Source organism: Protobothrops mucrosquamatus, unplaced genomic scaffold, assembly GCF_001527695.2.
Source record: "Protobothrops mucrosquamatus isolate PMUCROS unplaced genomic scaffold, P.Mucros_1.0 scaffold336, whole genome shotgun sequence".
Taxonomy (NCBI): domain Eukaryota; kingdom Metazoa; phylum Chordata; class Lepidosauria; order Squamata; family Viperidae; genus Protobothrops; species Protobothrops mucrosquamatus.
This window is the reverse complement of record NW_015386674.1, coordinates 284,536-303,660: the sequence shown is the minus strand read 5'-3', so window position 1 is coordinate 303,660 and position 19,125 is coordinate 284,536. Positions and strand designations below refer to the sequence as shown.

At 42.4% G+C, this 19,125-nt stretch overlaps 1 protein-coding gene across 1 annotated transcript; it reads left to right on the top strand.

Moving 5' to 3' along the window:
- Nucleotides 1-9,499: 9,499 nt before the first annotated feature.
- Nucleotides 9,500-11,471, top strand: JUNB (JunB proto-oncogene, AP-1 transcription factor subunit). The gene has a single exon (XM_029284021.1). It carries the CDS (start codon nucleotides 9,890-9,892, stop codon nucleotides 10,829-10,831), a length of 942 nt encoding a protein of 313 aa, XP_029139854.1. The 5' UTR covers nucleotides 9,500-9,889; the 3' UTR covers nucleotides 10,832-11,471.
- Nucleotides 11,472-19,125: the final 7,654 nt, after the last annotated feature.

The window sequence follows — 19,125 nt, the reverse complement described above, 5'->3', positions numbered from 1 at the left end:
GGGATGGTTTTAGAGAAAAGTGGATGGAAGGAAAACTGCAGTTCCTGAATGAAGAGGAAGGATACAAACACACAAACCCCTACAGGTAGAGAGCATTTCTGCCATTTGGCAGGCAGCCCTTGCTGCATTACAGGTAGTCCTCGACTTTCAACAGTTCATTTAGTGACCGTTCAAAGTTACAATGGGACTAAAAATCTGACTTATGACCGTGTTTTCATAGTTACAAGATTTGTAGCATCCCCACGTTCATCTGACCAAAATTCAGATGCTTGGTATCTGATTCATATTTATGATGGTTTCAGTGTCCCAAGGTCCTGTGATCAACTTTTGTGACCTTCTGACAAGCAAAGTCAATGGGAAAGCCAGATTCACTTAACAACCAGGTTACTAATTTATCAACTGCAGTGATTCACTTAACAACTGTGGCAAGAAAAGTCGTAAAATAGGGCAAAGCTCACTTAACAAATGTCTCACTTAACAACAGAAATTTTGGGCTCAATTTGGTCGTAAGTCAAGGACCACCTGAATTTAGAGTCAAAAACTTCATATTCCTAGGGAGTACTTTGACAACCTCTCTTTTAAAAGACAAGCATTGTCATATAACAGTTATTAAACAATCATTGTAGAAGATCTGAGAAAATAAATGCAGGACATAAAGTGAACAAGCAAAATGCTAAATAAAAATGCCATGTCGTAAATAACAAGGGAAATACTATAAAAGTTTTCACCTGTTAAACATGGAAGCCAAATGTTAGAAGGGGAAATAACTGTGATATTTCAGAGCTGTGTATCCTGTAAACTGAAAATAATGCGTGCTTTTGTCACCTACTGCCTTCCTGCACCATTTAGTTTTAGTTTTTCTCTTTTTTGACACTGCATTCATTTTGAGATAGGATAGCTGCCCCTATCCTGCCATTTCCCCTTCCTCTTTGGGAAAATTCAGTGGGGGTGGAGATGGGTATTATATTTAGTGCTTCCTATCCAATGATCCCAAAGGGCTTTCCATAGATGGGGAAGCTGAGGCTACAGTGGGGAAGTGAGTCATTCAGCTTTACATGCTGAATCAGTAAGAGGCCCAGGAATAGAACTTCAGAGCCCTGGCAGCAAATTCCTCCCAAACCTCGACAGTCTCATCCCCTTATCAGTGGATATAACAAGAATTGCTTTAATCTATGGGCAAACCTTTTCTTTTTATGCCTGTTTTCAGAGACATCTTGTGTTATTTAAAAACATATACAAAAGTTACTGAAGGTTCTGGTCCTGTGTGCAGCTACCTAACGGGGCATTCCTTTAAATATTATGATGTTCATGCACCATGCATTCCTATGCTTAACTTAATAACACATTGCTCAACACAGGTTTCTAGTTTTGCACTGAGCCATGAATTATTTTCATAGCTTGGATTCACATAGGACACATTGTGGACTATGCAAATTCAGCCATTGTGGCTTGCCGCTTAGTAAATTGCACACAATTACATTATTTCATTCAGGGCAAAACTCTAATAATCTGGAGTTCAAATAGGGTATTCATACTGAAGTAAATGCTACTTAATTCAGGGCCAGGTTTTTTAAAATGGATGAGTAGTCTGTGACCTAATTATCCCTTTAACTCTTAGCCCAAGAGCTGGGATTTGCAATCACAGAGTTATTCCCATACAAGAACCCTAATAATTTATTTAATGATCATACTTGCTCTTTAAGCTAAAACCCTAAGGTATCTTAAATTTTCTGTGCAGTCTCTATCTTGATTGTTCTATAAATTATAGAACAATTAAGCATGGATTTGTGAAAGTCAATTCATCTGATTGGAACATAGTTTTTTGAAACAAAGTTAATTGCATTATATCATGCATCATTTATGAGACTGAAGTGTCATCTAGAATATACTGAAGTGAATGTTCTATTAACTTTAATTACATTAGCTAGAAATCTTATTGAAGAATATTTTAGCAATACACCCAAAGGCCAGATTAGCACACAGATCTGATTAGCAAATCCTTCAGTTACTATTATGCACATACTATATACACCATCCAGTTCCACTGAAAGATAGATATAGATAGCTAGTTAGATAGATAGATAGATAGATAGCAAGTAGCTTTTAATAAGATATGGTGATTTTTAAAAGAAAGCTTATAAAGAAAAACAATTTCTAACTGTTGCTATTTTTTATTAGCCAAACGCATGAAATGCAATTTTAGTGCAGAAACAAACAAACAAAAAAAAAGATGGGGGAGAGAGGTTATTTCTGAGAACTGTGCTCTTGAAAACCTGAAACATAGCCAATATAACAACTGGTGTTGCCAGGAAAGCTACCACAAACCAAATACCCTCAGATCTAAGCTGTTTCATAGGCACTTACAATTATTCATTTTAATAGTGCTCCCTGTATTGATCCCTGTATTGATGCATTCAATTTGACAATTCTAACACATTCATGTGGTACTTGGATACTGTTTATGAAAAGCAAAACTGTGGCAAATATTCAAGGTATGATACATATACTAGTTCCAACGAATGTATACTTTTTTAGTTGAGGTTTCAGGCTCATTGTTATCTGTCAAACCCAGAATGGTTGCCATTCTGGATCTTAACCCAGATATACTAACAATTAAGATAATCCATGATATTGGTAGTTTTGTGTCTGAAAAACACAGTAAATCTAAAACATCAGGTTTCTACACTGTAGGAAAAAAATGCAGCTACACACGAGTTTGCTAAGAAAAGTTTATAATTGATTATGCCATGCAAACACAATCCAGTAATACATAATATAAAACATGGATAAATTATAATGTGTCTCAATCATTCACTGAGATTCTTTCCCCAATATCTCAATTGTAAAAAACACCAAGAAAGCAGTTGACAAAATTGTACCATTTTTCCTGGTCCAGCCATTGTCCTTTATATCTCAAAAGGTCCTTAAGCGATTTAGGTCTGGATTGGAAACATCAAGGACTGAGGTTAGGATCTAGAGCAGGGGTGTCAAACTCAATTTCATTGAGGGCCACATCAGCATTGTGGTTGTTCTCAGGGGGGCCAGGTAGGGGTGGCCAGGGTGGGCACAGCCTACTGGGTGGGCATGGCTAGAGTGGATGTGGCCTACTGGGTGGGCATGGCCAGCTCTACATTGTTCACGGCAAGGGTGCCTGTGGGGGGCCTGGACAGGAGTGGGACAGATCTGAGGGTCTCTGGCAGAAGGGGGTGGGACCAGGGCAAGCGCCAAGGCATGGTCCACTGGAAGAGCCTGCCGAAACCCCTCCCCCGGAGCCCATCAAGCCGGATATGTGAAGTAGGTGAGGGCCATTTGCTGGCCGCTTCCAGGCGATGGTGCATTTCTTCATTCCTCACAAAGGCTGACATCTCCCCAGTGTGCACCCAGGAGGTGGGGCCAACGCGGCAGGGGCTGATCCCTCGCTGTTTCCAGATGGCCTTGTAAAGCTAAGACTGAATGCGTTTCAGCATAGATGGCCACCACAAAATTGTACATTGGCTCCTGGGTGGCCAGGGCTGGGACCAAGGCAGTGGGGGCCATATCCTCACTGTTTCCAGGGCCTTGCTTCGCGGGCCACATGAAACCACATCGCAGGCCGCATCCGGCCCCCGGGCCTTGTGTTTGACATGTCTGATCTAGAGAGAAGAGCAGTCAAATACTAAAGTCTGGCTCACAATACACCAAGATATTTCTTCTTTGCTCATTGATTTTGATTTGTTCATTAAACTGTGGAAAATCATGCCTGAATGCAATATGTGAAGCTTGTGTTCAGGATATTAAAACAGGCCTCACAAAGTCAAGGGATTCTGAGTTCCATTTTTTGGCAGTCAGTAAGAGGCCTTCATAGTGAAATAGTCAATCCTACAAATTGCCTAAGCAAGTTTTTATTGCTCCATAGTCAAGAGAGTTTTTCTTTGGTTTCAGCTTTTCTGAATTCTTACCTTCTACTATTCTAGTTATCCCTATGTTTCTAAATATTTTGACAAATAGGACTGTATTCTTGACTTAAATGTGTGATTGACTAGTAATTCTATCTCTGTCTGAGCTTCTTATAATAATTTTCTATTTTTTATTACTGTTTTTACCATTTTATTATTTCTATTCCAGCCTTAACTAATGGAATATGAAATTGCCAGTCTATGTAGCATATAAAAATTGGCTGGCTCATACAACATGTTAATTCATTGTTTATGGAATAAAATAGTCATTGGAGTTCAATATAGTACACTAACTCATAAATGGCCTAAAGCATGCTAGTATAGGATATATAGTAAATAAACAATACCTTACATACCACAAATGGCTGAGTACACAAAACAAACTAAGTCAAACAAAACAAATTATAGGCACAGTTAACAGGTGAATGAACTCATTAGAAAATGCATTACCAATATATACTTTAACTCTTGATTTCTGCCTTCTTCCTGATAAATTAAAATAGATATGGCACAATCCAAGATTTTGTTTCCTTCACTGTTCTAAAATAGTATTACATTTTTGTATTGTGCTTTACATGACAAATAGCAACAAAATCAATGTATTTTTTATTATTTTAAAATGTTTTAGTGTTTTAAGTGTAATACAGATAGTCCTTGTTCATTTAGTGATGGTTCAAAATTACAACAGCACTGAAAAAAGAGAGTGACCGTTTTTCACACGATTGTTGTAATCTCCTCATGGTCACATGATCAAAATACAGATGCTTGGCAACTGACTCATATTTATGACAGTGGCAGTGTTCCTGGGTCATGTGATCCCCTTTGGCGATCTTCTGACAAGGAAAGTCAATGGAGAAGCCAGATTTACTTAGCACCACGTTACTAATTTAACAGCTGCAATGATTCACTTAACAACGATGGCAAGAAAGGTCAAAAAATGGGGCAAAACTCACTTAACAACTGTCTCACTTAGCAACAGAAAATTTGGGCTCAATTCTTTTAATTGTAAGCCACCCTGTGTCATTGACTGGGATGGGCAGCTATAGAAATTGAATGAATGAATGAATAAATAAATAGAAATAAAATAATCTCTATAAATACGCATAAGGTTTAATCCAAATCCACAAACTGACATTCCTGCTTACTTTTTATTTTACATTTCAAATGATGGTTTTTTTTAAAAAAATAACTTCATCAACCTTAACATTTGTATTTTTTTATTAATAAAATTTATATAGTTGCCCATTTTCTTGCAAAAGAAAGGTGTACTGCTTTACAAAGCTCATTTGGATGGATCAACTTCTATTGCTAAGCTGCTTCAGTGCAAAATTTATTTTGTATACCCCCCTCTCTCTCTCCCTCCCTCTCTCCCTCCCTCTCCCTGCCTCCCTCTCTCTCTGTCCTTCCTCCCTCTCCCTCTCCTTCCCTCCCTCCCTCTCCTTCTCTCCCTGTCTCCCTCTTTCTCCCTCCCTCCCTCTGTCCCTCCCTCTCCCTGCCGCCCTCTCTCCCTGTCCTTCCTCCCTCTCCCTCTCTCCTTCCCTCCCTCCCTCTCTCTCCTTCTCTCCCTGTCTCCCTCTCTTTCTCCCTCCCTCCCTCCCTCCCTCCCTCCCTCTCTCTCCTTCTCTCTCCCCTCTATTATGCAAGCTCTGCAAGGTTGGGTACCTTTTAGATGCTTGCCATAGAAGGGAGCGTTCCCTGCCACACCCTGCCGCACCTTAACCTTCACCCTCTTGCCTGATGCCTGGGTTAAGCAGGCAAACAAAGGTAACGATTAAATGGCAACGCCAGAGGCTGGCACTTCCTGCTATGGTACTAGGAAAGAGAACAAAATCTAAGGCTGGCTCTTGTTCTAGCCTGATAGAGCCTACAGTGTTTGTCTATCTGGAACACCTCCTTTCATCACTTATGAGTTATGCGTTTTTGCAACACCATCTGTGAGGGTTGCTTCCCCTTCCCTTCAATTCTGCCCTCTCTTTCCTCCCCTCTGCATGCTATTTAGTTCCACACAATTTAGAGTATGCTCCGGCATTTCAATACTTCTGCATATATTTTAACTGTCACTTCGAAAAGAATCCCTGTGGACAGGAGTAGGGTTATCTCAACATAAGGAAATTGCTTCTAGGCCATGGCACAGTATCGTTTTTCTGCCGAGAGCCTCATTCTTATGGGTGTAATCTGTTGAAATCTCTATACAAGAGGTGGGTGTAACCAGAGTCCAGGTAGGTGGATCCATCTTTTCTCTCCCTGTCCTTTCCCTTTCCCATTTGTTAATACCAGAGTTCTTTGGCCTAAAAGAAATCGCTATGCCTCACATTAACTTTAGGCTTCTTTGTTTTTGTGTTTGGGGATTTAAACTCAATGGGAGTCAAAATTTGCCAGTGCTTTAGTCCATAAACGTCTGCCCTACACTAAATGTATAGATAGTCCTTGACGTACCACCACAATTGAGCCCAAAATTTCTGTTAAGTGAGACATTTGTTAAGTGTTTGCCCCATTTTACAACTTTTCTTGCCACAGTTGTTAAGTGAATCACTGCAGTTGATAAGTTAGTAGCCCGGTTTTTAAGTGAAACTGGCTTCCCCATTGACTTTTCTTGTCAGGTCACAAAAGGTGATCACATGACCCCGGGGACACTGCAAACGTCATAAATATGAACCAGTTTCCAAGCATCCAAATTTTGATCACATGATCATAGGGATGCTGCAAAGGTCGTAACTTTGAAAAACGGTCATAAGTCACATTTTTTTTCGTGCTGTTGTAACTTTGAATGGTCACTAAACAAACAGTTGTAAGTCAAGGACTACCTGTATTCTAAGTTTGTCAGAAAAACTTGTATATGTTTAAAGAGCTTTTTAGTCACCACTGAATAATAATTACTGATCCTTTTATATCATGGGGTGGGATGAAGCTCATTTAAAAAAGCTTGATCCCCATCATCTCTAATTTTTAAAAATCAAGTCAAAATTTGCTTGAGTTGAGGTCCACTCTAGAGACTACATAAGATACCTCATGTAGTTTTCTTGATAACAATATGGAAGTAGTTTCATTCTTAATAGTAGTACAGAAGTGGATGCTGGATGCTTTTTCTAATTTTCTGGCTAGACAGAGCTCTCTAATTTCTTGATCAACTTATAATTAGACCTAATCCTTATTATTAGCCATTTTTTTTCTAATTTTTATAACCCAGCGGATATAATTTTGCAAGGATTGTTTGAGTTTGTGTAAGCTTATATTTATGAAATTGGTGATAGTGCCTAGCTCTCTGTCTTTCTGACGCCTCTTTTTTATTGTCTTTATTTTTCCAAGCATCGGGGGGCTTCTCCAGTGTCTGTTGTCTTCTTTATGTGTCCAAAATATTTAAGCGTTAGACTCATCATTAGTGCTTCCAGTGATTTGGGAGACAAATTTGTTATTGTGTTAATGGAGAATATATTTAATATGGGGTTTCCTCAAAATACTTCTTTTTTATGTGGCTATCTACATGTCTATGTATATGCATATACACACCTACATACACACAGAGACACACGTCTATATGTAAAAAGCAAGAGAGAATAATTACGATAATTGAGCCCAAAATTTCTGTTGCATAGCAAGACAGTGGTTAAGTGAATTTTGCTCCATTTTATGATCTTTCTTGCCACAGTTAAGTGAGTCATTGCAGTTGTTAAGTTACTAACATGGCTGTTAAGTGACTCTGGCTTCCCCATTGACTTTGCTTATGAGAAGTTCACAAAAGGTGGTCACATGACCCTGGGATACTGCAACCACCATAAATATAAGTCAGTTGCCAAGTGTCTGAATTTTGATCACATGACCATGGGGATGTTGCAAGTCGTAAGTATGAAAAATGGTCATAAGTCACTATTTTCTGTGCTGTTATAACTTTGAATGGTAACTAAATAAACTGTTGTAAATCGAGGACTACCTGTACATACTTGTGATTAGAAGAAAAAGATGACCCTCTCAGTAGATACCGGGATTGAGTATGGCTTTCTATTTTGTATATCCAGCTGTAGGTGACTAGGCTAGATCAGAACGGATACAGGTCTGTATTTTGAAGATTCTTGTATGTGTCTTCTCCCTCAATATTCTTGAGTGTGTGGAAGTTTTAGCTTAACCCCTTAATTCTTATTCCCTGCTATTGCAAGCAGTTAAGATAACTGTAGTAATATCCACTCCTAGCCATTTTCATCTTAATGATCACTTCAGGTACATGTTAAAAAAAATCTAAGCTTTCTTGTGTACATTATGATCTTAGGCATGTTTTCTTCTTTTCCTTCTATGGAATCTTAATGTGGTATGCAGATCTCTCTATGTTGTTCATCTGTGTTTATTTTGAATATGGCAGGGTGTAACTTATGTCTGAGCTGTGCCTTCAAGTGGTATTTGTCTGTGGTTTCTGATTTCAATTTATGTATTTGACATGGGATTATTTCTACATATTTTATGACATTTGTACATAACGTTTGAATGCATCTCAGAGTAAACATTTATTTCTCAGTATGCTGGCTGAACTGTTTGTGTCCAGTTAAATTTTCATATAGGAGAGGACATTTAGATCAGAGGTTGGGTATAACTGTCGTTTAAATTTGCCTCTTGATACAGTCTGATTCATTACAAAATATTTACTCGGAAGGCATTTCTAGAATTGATGAACCATGTTATCTTCACAGAGGCAGCTCTTTCAAAGAACTGCTTCCCTGATATTTACTAACCCTGGAAACTCTTGTAATCCTGAAAAATCAGATTGGGTTTTTGGCGGTTAGAGAATAAAACTGATCTGCCTTTGAATGCATTAAAAAAAAAAAACCAACCAGTACTGATCTGTCACCTTTCTTCCAAGAAAGGCTGGCTGGCTGGCTGGTTGGCTGCCTGCCTTATGAGCGTTATTTACTTTTCTCCTTATAATAACTCCCTGAGGTTGTCTAGGCTGAAGGAGTGATATGCCAAAGATCACACAGCCAACTTAAAACCTCTAGGTAGGAGGTACTCAATGCCAAACTAATACCCAGCCGGCCGCCAAGGCACGACCACGGCGCCTCTCGGGAATTCTGTTCAAAAAAAAAAGGGAAAGAAAGCCCATCCTCCGCCCCTATTACCTCTCGGGTTACAATGCCCGTGCTTGCTTAGAAATAAGCGGCGCTAAATTCAGGGAGGCTTATTCCCCAACGCAAAGGACGTCACGCACCAACCTCTCCCGCGTCTCCGCTTCATGCGTGCCTTTGCTCGCACGGCCGCCCCTCGCCCTCGCCGCGGCTGCGCCCTTTTCCTGCTTTCGCTCCCGGTTCCCTCGCTCTCCCGCCCATCCCGTTACTCTGACGCGCTGTCTTCCAACCCCCTCCCTCCCTCCCTTTCCTCCCCCCCCCCGCCGCCCCGCGGGCTGTTTACTGGAGCACGAGCTGCCGAGCAATGAGCTCAGTTCCCCTTTCGCGTGAGCTGCGGTGGGCGGAGGCGCTCCGCTCTCCAGCCAATGACGGCGCCCTTCCGCCAACACCGCGGGCACCGCCAGAATAAAAGGCGCCGGGAAACGCACGCTGCAGCCCAGATAATTCACAATTGGCACCAGCGCGCTGGAGGCTCTCCCTTGGCCGGTACGGTACCTGCTCCTTTTGCTTCTCGGGGAGGGCTTGAAGCCGGAACGCTCGTCCCGTGGGCTTGCCTTCAGTGGGGGACAAGCGTGAATCATCCTCGCTAGCGGAGCTTAGTCAGGGCGGGTGGTTGGAGAAGCCGCCGGAAAGACCAGCTTTTCTTCCCCCCCTCTTCTGTCTGTCTCGCTCTGAAATCTGGAAGTGAAGCTTGGGAGGGAGGCGGAAGCGCGCTCGCCTCGCGTTGGGAGAAGAAGTCGATCCACGCCCCAGGCAGGCAGATAGAGAAGGCCTTTCCTGTGAGCCCCGAGCCATCTCGGACGGTCCTAGCCCGGGTGTCCACCCCCTCCTCCCAGCGCGCGGCTGATGTGCACGAAGATGGAGCAGCTTTTCTACCCTGACTCCTTTTTCTCCGGCTACAGCCAGGACTACAAGGCGCTGAAGTCGGGCATGGCTTTGAACCTGTCGGCCGAGCCGTTCCGCGGCCTGAAGTCCCAGCTTCCCCATCACCTCCGCGGCCAAGAAGACAGCCCCGCTGGCTACTTTCCGGGCTCGCTTCAGCAACAGTCGGCTGAAACGGCGAGCTCCTCGCTTAAGCTGGCTGCCCCGGAGTTGGAGCGCCTTATAGTTCAGAACAGCAACGGCGTGATCACCACCACTCCCACGCCCCCGGGACAATACTACTACCCGCGGGGAGCCACCGAAGAGCAGGAAGGCTTCGCTGACGGCTTCGTCAAGGCGCTGGACGATCTCCATAAGATGAACCACATGCCGCCCCCCAATGTTTCGATCGGGGCCGCGGTAGCAGCTTCGTCGGCCAGTAGCGGCTATGGTGCTTCCCTTCCCCAGGAGCCGCCTCCGATCTACACCAACTTGACCAGCTACAACCCCACCGGCTCCCTGAGTACTACGTCCAGCTTCCCCAGTGCCAACCTGAGCTACATGCCGCAGCCTCACGGCCTAGCTTTGCCCCACCCCGCGCGGGGCTTCAAAGAGGAGCCCCAGACTGTGCCGGATGTGCAAAGCCCGCCCGTGTCTCCCATTAACATGGAAGATCAGGAGCGCATCAAGGTGGAGAGGAAGCGGCTGCGCAACCGCCTGGCCGCCACCAAATGCCGGAAGAGGAAGCTGGAGCGCATCGCTCGGCTGGAGGACAAGGTGAAGAGCTTAAAGAACGAGAACGCGGGACTGTCTAACACTGCCAGCGCGCTCCGAGACCAGGTAGCGCAGCTGAAGCAGAAAGTAATGAACCACGTGAACAACGGCTGCCAGCTCCTCTTGACGACCAAGATGCAGCAGTCCTTCTGATGCGGTGAGGCACCGGGCAGATCGCCGTCATCTCAAAAGACTTTTTTTTCCGCCGTGAGGAAGAGAAGTGGACTTGTCACGCAAAAGTTTACACGGAGCCGGACTGACGTTCTGCGTCTCTGTTCCCAAGTCCGTGTTTCCTAGTTAACGTCTGTGACTCAGTCTGGTGGATCCAGAACTTCGATCTGTGCTGAGTGTGTACAAGTTTTTTTTTTTTTTATAGCTGTCAGTGAGCGTGATTTCGTATGTGTGTGTATTTAAAAGAAACGCGTTGCTCTCGCTCTCTTGCTCTCGGCTGCATCGCTGGATGGTGCAGCGGAACTGGAGGTACTCGAGACGGAGTCCAGAAAACTGGCCTTTTGGTTTCCTTCATGCCAGTAGGAAAAGAAATGGACTTAAATTAATTTATAACTGAAAGAAAAGGGACCAGGACAGAGTTTAGACAGGGATGTAATGGAATCTCAGCCTCTCTCTTCCCCCCAAGAGGCCATTGCGTGGACAAAGGGGCCAAGAAGGGGAAGTGGGTTTGTTTACTAGCGCTTTTAATACTTTTGAGTCCTCAAGTTCACCCCCCATGATTGTATTTGTGTGTTTTGACTTTTTATTGAAATTATTTAAGTAAACATGTTCGAACTACTTTATTACGTGTGCCTCTTTTCATATGCCACAACTTAACCGCCAACTCCTTTACCTTTTTTTTTTTTTTTTTTTAAAGTATTTTGTGGATTTCTCTACAGGCACGGACACGACCTACTTAATCGCTAACAATACCTCGGAAAAGCTATCAAACGTAGATAATGGGGGAAGATTTAATTTCTGGAACGCCCTGATGGCAGTACCTGGTCGTTAACCCTTCCGGTGGATGTTTATTCTTCCTAATGGGGCCTGTTAGGATAAACCTAATTAGACCGGCCGTCATGTGCCCGGTGGAATTCACCGCGTTTCCTCTCTTGCTCGCTTTCCTTTCCTCATTTCCCCCCCCCCCCGGCATGGTACCTTCTTCTCTGCCTGGGCTGCGACGCTCTTGCCTGCGATGCCCCCCCTCCGCCGCGCGTCATTCCCCCGAGGTTTTCGGAGCCGGTTCCCTTCCCCCCTCCCAGTTTTTCCCTTTGATGTCAGACTCTCAGCTTGGATTGCTTAAAGCTCCGGTGCTTAGAAAGCCTGTTGGAGTCAGGGACGGGAAAGGGAGGGGGCGCGCCTAAGGGCCCCAGGGCTGGGCCTCCCACACGCCTCGCTTCGCTTCCTTGATCTCGCAAGTTCTGACTTCCAAGCTCCAGTGGGCGGAGCCTCCGGGGCCCAGGCGGGAGGGGGGGGGTCGTCCTCCTGACGCAGGGGAAGATGGCCATATATGGGCCGTTTCTGCCTCGTGACGTTTCTGCCGGTCGGGCTCCATTCCGGGAACCCCCGCCCACGTTGCCAGGCAAAGGCCCCTGGACTCTTGTCAATTTCCAGCCAAACAAGGAAGGGGGCGATGTTTTGGGGCTGGGAATGTCCCAAGACACCGCAAAGCCACGAGCTTCAGCGAGCTGGCTGGGTGGAGCGCGCTCAGCCCGTGGGGGCAACACAAACGCTTGGTTCACACGTTTGCCCCGCGGCGGGGGGTGGGTGGGGGTGGGATGACACACTGTCGAAGGCTCGTGGTTGTGGATTTTCAGCTTTGGGCTTTTGTTAGTTTTCCCGTAAGGCTGTCTCTTGCCGATAATCTTAGCGTGGTCAACCCCAACGATTGCTCCGTAAATATCGCGGAGTTTTGTGCTGGCGGGGAAAGAGCCCGCCAAGCTCCCCTCCCTCCCCTCAGAAGCCGGCTCTGGTTAACTGAGAGCCTACCCCTGGCCTATCCATATCGGACTTCTACAAGCGGAGATGATCGTAATGATTTGAATGTATATAATCTCGATTTTCCTTCGGAAATAAAACGCTGAGCCAGGCCTAAAATAGTGCAGTGAGGGTATCAGCTGGTTTTATCCCTCATCCAGGAGCTGAGAAACTAGTACCTGAGGCTATTTTGGCTCTCAAATCCTAAACCAGGTCCTTTCCTACTTCCTGGCTAAGCAAGGCACCTTTTTCCAGAAGACCTTTTTAAGAAGACTTGTTAGTGGCTCGTATGTTACCATTAGTGTTGTTTCACTAATATGGTGAAGGATCTAAGACCAGGGGTATTCAAACTTGGCCCTTTTATGACTTTTGGACTTCAACTCCCAGAATTCTTCAGCCAGCGTACTGGCTGAGGAATTCTGGGAGTTGAAGTCCACAAGTTATAATGAAAAGGCTAAGTTTTGAAGACCCCTGATCTAAGAGAAGGGTTTTCTTACTGTTTGTCGGTTTCGTAAAAATCTATTTTGGTGCCCTCTCCTAAAGAGTATTTGCCAGAGAGAAAAGACACCGAATTCACCAATTGCTCTAAGCTAGACTTAATTTAGTCATGGTTGGTTGAATAACAAAAAACTGATTGGCTTCACATGCTGGGCTAGACACATATTTGTAGTTGATTTCACACAACATATAGAAAGGAACCAAGCAAACTGTTTAGTGGGTTAATGTGGTGGGGGAACTAAATCTTTCTGACTTGTTTTAGGCATTGTTAAGGCATGACCGGAATAATCACAATAGGCTGGACAACAAGCAACGTGTTAAGACAAAGTCAACCAAACCATATGAATGAATATGCTGTATGGTCCAGCAGTGTATTTCCACTAATAATAGTTGGGGCAAACCTTAGATAGTTGTGTATTTAAGAGTCACTGTAGTGCAGTGGTTCAAGTGTTGGTGTAGCCCAAACTGTCTCCTAGGGTGGGTGTTATAAAGAAAAATAGGAGGAGCGAATGTTACATACACCACTATGAGCTCCAAGAAGAAAGACAATGTAAATCTAATTAAATTGCTAAAGAAGCAAACTACAATCCACAATTTGAGCTCATCATGTTTGGTTTCTGTGCCTCAGAATATGTTCCTTGTACATTTTCTTTTTGTTGCACTATGTGCTTCCTGATGCCTTGTACTTCAGGGAGTACATCTGACAGGACAGAAGAAGAAATGTGAGGCAGCTTAATAAATGCACTAAGTTTTCTCCTTCATTGGTACTAAGTTTTATATAATGTGAATATAGTGACAGATCTAAACAAGTTTAGATCATCACCACCATCTTTGCTATGCACAATGTACAATTTTTCTTAAGGGACTTTCAAGAGCATATTTTTACTTCTGCATCTGTAAAGAAGAGTTATAGAGCTATACAAAATAGGAGTTTCCCATTTAAAATGTATCTTACTCCCATTTCTTGCTTAACTATCTTTGAGTGGTTCAGGGGTAAAACTAAATTGTCAGGCAAATTTGCCTTTGTGTGAGGCATGATGTGAACTTACCCATTATAGGTGAATACATGGATATGCCAAAGTTTTCCTGAGTTTAGGACTGCTCTTGATTTTGAGTGGAGTATGCTGGGGGCCATATTCCCAAAAAACAGTAGATGCAGTCAGAATAAAATCTAATTTTGATTCCATTTAATTTAATTTTAAATAAATATTGTTACTCCCTGTATGGTCAAGTCTTCCCTCTGATCATATGAAAGATTAACAATTTAGTAACAATGTTCAAAAACACTGGGTAAATGCTTCGGGGCTTTAGATTCTGCACTTCTGGTTTACTGTGATGCATAAACTATGTTATAAAGTAGCTGTCCTTTCAGCTATGATTATCCCTGAATTCTGTTGTGAGAAAATCTGAAGGATCTTTGATTGCTTATTGACTTTGCTGATGTTCCTTCTTCTAAAGCTTAAAGTTGGGTAGAATACTGTCAATTTGTAAAACACACTTTGACTAGCCTTTTCTTTGGTGTCATCAGACTGATGGCCTTGAGTAACATTGTGGCTAGATCCACACATCACACTAAACCATGGCTTATTTTAACTATGATTTGTCAAATCGCACTTGGGTTAAAATGACACTAAGTTAGAAATTATGGCTTAGTATGATGAATAATTACAGGCTGCATGTCAGAAAATTTATACCAAACAGAGAGAACATAGTGTCCTGGACCACTGCATTTTAGTCTTGGTATCAGCTTTTTTTAGTTTAGTGATTTTGTTTAGGCAATGGAACGCCAAGCATTCTATATTTCATATATGCCTTGGCTCAAAATCCAGCATGTGCTTCCAACTGGACTTGTAAGTGAAGTTGTGGGTGGGCTAAAACAAAGTTACTCATAACAGCAGGATGTGATTTCCTGCTTTTCTTGTCTTAAAAAAATTGCTAGTCCACGATTCAGCCACAGATCAAAAGGTCAGTGTGACTCAATAAAAAGTAAATGGGATGTCGGACCATACAGAACATTTATAGTCATCTAATAGCAATGGCTGAAGAAAGACATGCGCATTGGGGTTTTCCTGGACTGGAACTGCCAAATTCATTTTGGCAATTTATCTTCAAAGATTACTTGACAAGTGTTCATAAAGGCAACACTAACTTTATGTATGAGACATAGAGTGGTTTTGAATTGTGGGAGGACATGGTTATTTCTCACAGTATAGATGCCAAAGTTGGGGAAAGGAGAACTGGCAGCCACTGCTCTTGATTTGTATATATAGTTTCTGATTATATATGATGTGAAACACAAGTTTCACAAAAAAAAAATTAGAAAATCATGTTATTTTTAAAAGCTTGTAAAATAACTTGCTAAGAACAACTTTGAAAAGCCTAACTTTACTAAATTAGTTAAGAATTAAGCAGCAGATAATTTTTTGTCAAATAAATTTTATATTTTAGCTTTTTAAATTTTATATGGTTTCTTTGTTTCCAAAGTCTTATGGAGTAAAATCAAGAGGTAATAAATGTGAACATTTATATTTCAACCATTCTTCTGGGAACATGATATTTTCTTAAACTTTGCTATAATTGGAAGGTTTCATACTTGCTATTATAGCTATAATTTGCTGAACAAGATAGAATGAAATGCCAATGCACATGTATTGTAACTTATGGTGGTGCGTGAACTCACTAAGTAGTGTGCTATTACTTTTAGTTTGTCCTATTATTGGAAGCAAGGGCTATGCAGAGGAGTCTAGCTAGAAAATACTTTCATAAACTGAGAGGCAGAATAGAAATATATTAAAAAATGGGAAATTAGATTTTGATTTAGGAACTGTATCTTTACAACTCCTATGACCCCAAATGAGGATAGTGATGGCATACTAGGAACACAATAGGTGTACAAGGACATTTAACCCTGAGTCAGGGTTTTGATGACGGCCTCATGAGCAGACAGAAATGATAGCAGTCAAACTCCTCAAGTGCCATTTATCACTGAGGATAAAAAATGGATTTGGGTAAGGGGTAGCTAGCACCAGAGTACTAAATTCCTTCTGTCTACGTTGCCTTCTTGGGTTCTTAACGATTTGTTGCTATCAATTAAAGGAACTTGGCAAGATCCTTGCTAGGCCTTCCTGGAGTTATATAGAGCAACCTACTGTCCCTGGTAGGACGACGGGCTGATGTGGAGATGGAATGTGGCTGCAGTATTTATGTCACAGCCGAAGATGAGGCAGCGCCTTGTGCCTCTCCTCATCTATTCCTCTGGGCAAGGGAGTGGAGGGTGGCAAGAGAGGAGAGTGAGAAAGGGAGGCAGGAAGTTTTCCTCTTTTCTTCCATTTCATACCTATAAGTGATTGAAGTTGGAAGGGACACGAGAAACTGGGAAGGTAAAAATAAGGCACGAAGAACCCCTTTAACGCTCCGACTTCATAAGGTAACTTCAAGGAAGTAAAAAAGCAAAACAGGTTATCAAGGAACAAGTAGCATAAATACACTGGGATAAAACTGGAACAGCAAACTTGCAAAACAAGTTGTAACTAACAAAGGAGGATGGGGACAACACAAGACATTTAAGATTATTAGCAACCAAAGTAAATCTGGGGATGGGGAAGTGGATTTGTTGCTCTGCTCCAAACAAGCAGATCAGGTGCACGTGTGCGCGCGTGCCTGTGTTTGTTTAAGATTGGGATTGGGATTACTCAATGTGCAGTTCTTGGCAAAGAAGGAAATTACAGTGATACGTAATATTGACAAAAACAAAGATAGAATGGTGATTCAAAATACTTGGGCAATCTGAATTCACACTGCTGAATCTTGGTGGCTTCAAGAGTCTTAAAAGGGATATGGGGCAAATTTCTTAAAGATAAATATGCAGAAGCCAGGTCCTACATTTGTTTTGGGGGTTTTTTGACATTTATCTTGACCCTTCAAAGGACTTAGAATGGATAACTCAGAGGAAATGTAGGACAATAAAGTTGTAACAGACTGAACCTGGCTGGCATTTACTAGGTGAATCAAGAAGGAATTTTTTTTTTACTCTTCCAGGAAGGCACAGGAACATGAACATCTGGGGGGAAAAAATTCTACAATTGTTGGGCACAATCTCCTCTCTGTTAAGCTTGAAACATAGGTGGTAAAGTCAAGAAAATAGTCTTGTCTTCGACACAATTATACTAAGAACTAAGGAGAAATGCTGAAATGGGCAGCGTCCAAGGCATATCAGACTTCGAGATCAAAGTCAATACCCTGAATTTTATCCACAAGATGCAAGAAAAAGGAGCAGTGGATAGCACAACTCTTTTGCCAGGGTTTTTATAAAGTGATTCAAAGAATGACGAGCTTTAAAAAAAAATAGCAAGATATTGGAATAAATCAAGCAATTGGATTTTAAGGCAAAAGAACAGCACAAATTTAGCTTCTGTATTGTTTATCAGTATCTTAGTCAAATTATCTATTTTGACAGGATAATTTATTTTGAAGATATTACTGAGTACCTCCATGGCAAAATAACCTTTTTGCCTTATTAAAAAGTTTGAGGAAGAAATACAAAGATAATAGGAAGTGGTTAACCACCTCATATACTAATGAACAGGATCACCTATTTTCCCATCCAAACGATAAGCAATTGGCAAGGAAGAGATACACACAAGTAAAATAAAAACAGCAAAAACCAATGCTAAAATGTTACGTACAGGAAAGTAAATGATGGTAAACCTTGTGCTCTGGGGATTAGGCAAGGTGAGACATGCATTTAAACTGCAGGATAGTAGGTGCAAGTTAAATACCAGGGGTTGGGGCGAGAGTAGCTCAGCAGAAGTATTTACGGAGAAAAATGATACAATTTCCTCTTGGGAGACCTTCTGAGAACAATTTAGAGAAACACCCATTTGTCTTCTTTTATTTAAAGGCATAGAATCTCCTACTCAGTGGTAGTTTCGTGAACTTTACTACCATCTGTTTCTTTAATTCAGAATACTTGGGAACATATGTAGCTAAAACCCAGGTTTTCATTCTCATTTGTTATTTTGCAAAACCTAGGCACAGGGCCGCATATAATTTAACTAAGGATAAGTACCGTAGAATGCAAATGGGTGGAGTGGATGAGAACATTTTTCCTCGCCCTGAGGAAAGTTAAACTCATTAGACTATATGCAGAATAAAGCTTCAGAAGAGGGTTTCATTCTCATTTCTACTATATATGGAAACTTGGAGCTCCATCTGTATGGTATGAATACTCAACAGATTAAGTGAACGCACTGTGAGCTTCAAAAGGGTTCTGGACTGTCTGAGGCTCTGCAGTGTGGCAAGAAAAGTCATAAAATGGGGCAAAACCCACTTAACAAATTTCTCACTTAGCAACATAAATTTTGGGCTCAATTGTGGTCGTAAGTTGAGGACTATCTGTAATCTGTTATGGCACAAATATCTTGAGTTGTTCATTCTGTCATCCCCAGAGCTAACAAAGTGTGCTCCCTGCTGGTGAACCTGGTAATTAATGTTTGCTTTCTCTAGCACAGGGGTCCCCAACCCCCGGTCCGTGGACTAGTACCGGGCTGTGGCATGCCAGCAACCAGTCCACACAAAGAAGCAAAGCCTCATCCGTGGGATGCAGGCAGCACCCAAAACCATGCACCCTCTGGGTCCGTCGAAAAATCGCTCTCCATGGAACCAGTTCCTGGTGCCCAAAAGGTTGGGGACCGCTGCTCTAGCAGTTTTCCTTAAGCTGGTCTATCTAGATATATTGAATTTCTCCTTGTAGACAGCCCAACCAGCATAATGCAACAGTACAGGTAATCAAGCTACAACAGTGCTGAAGAAGGAGGACCTTACAACCGATCCATGGAATTTTAACTAGTGTCCCCATCGTCATGGGATTACAATCCAAATCCTTGGTGCTGGGTTAAGATTATGTCACAGTGATATGGTCACACGATCACTTTCCAACATGCCTTGCCAGCTTCCTACAAGCAATGTCAGTGGGGAAACTG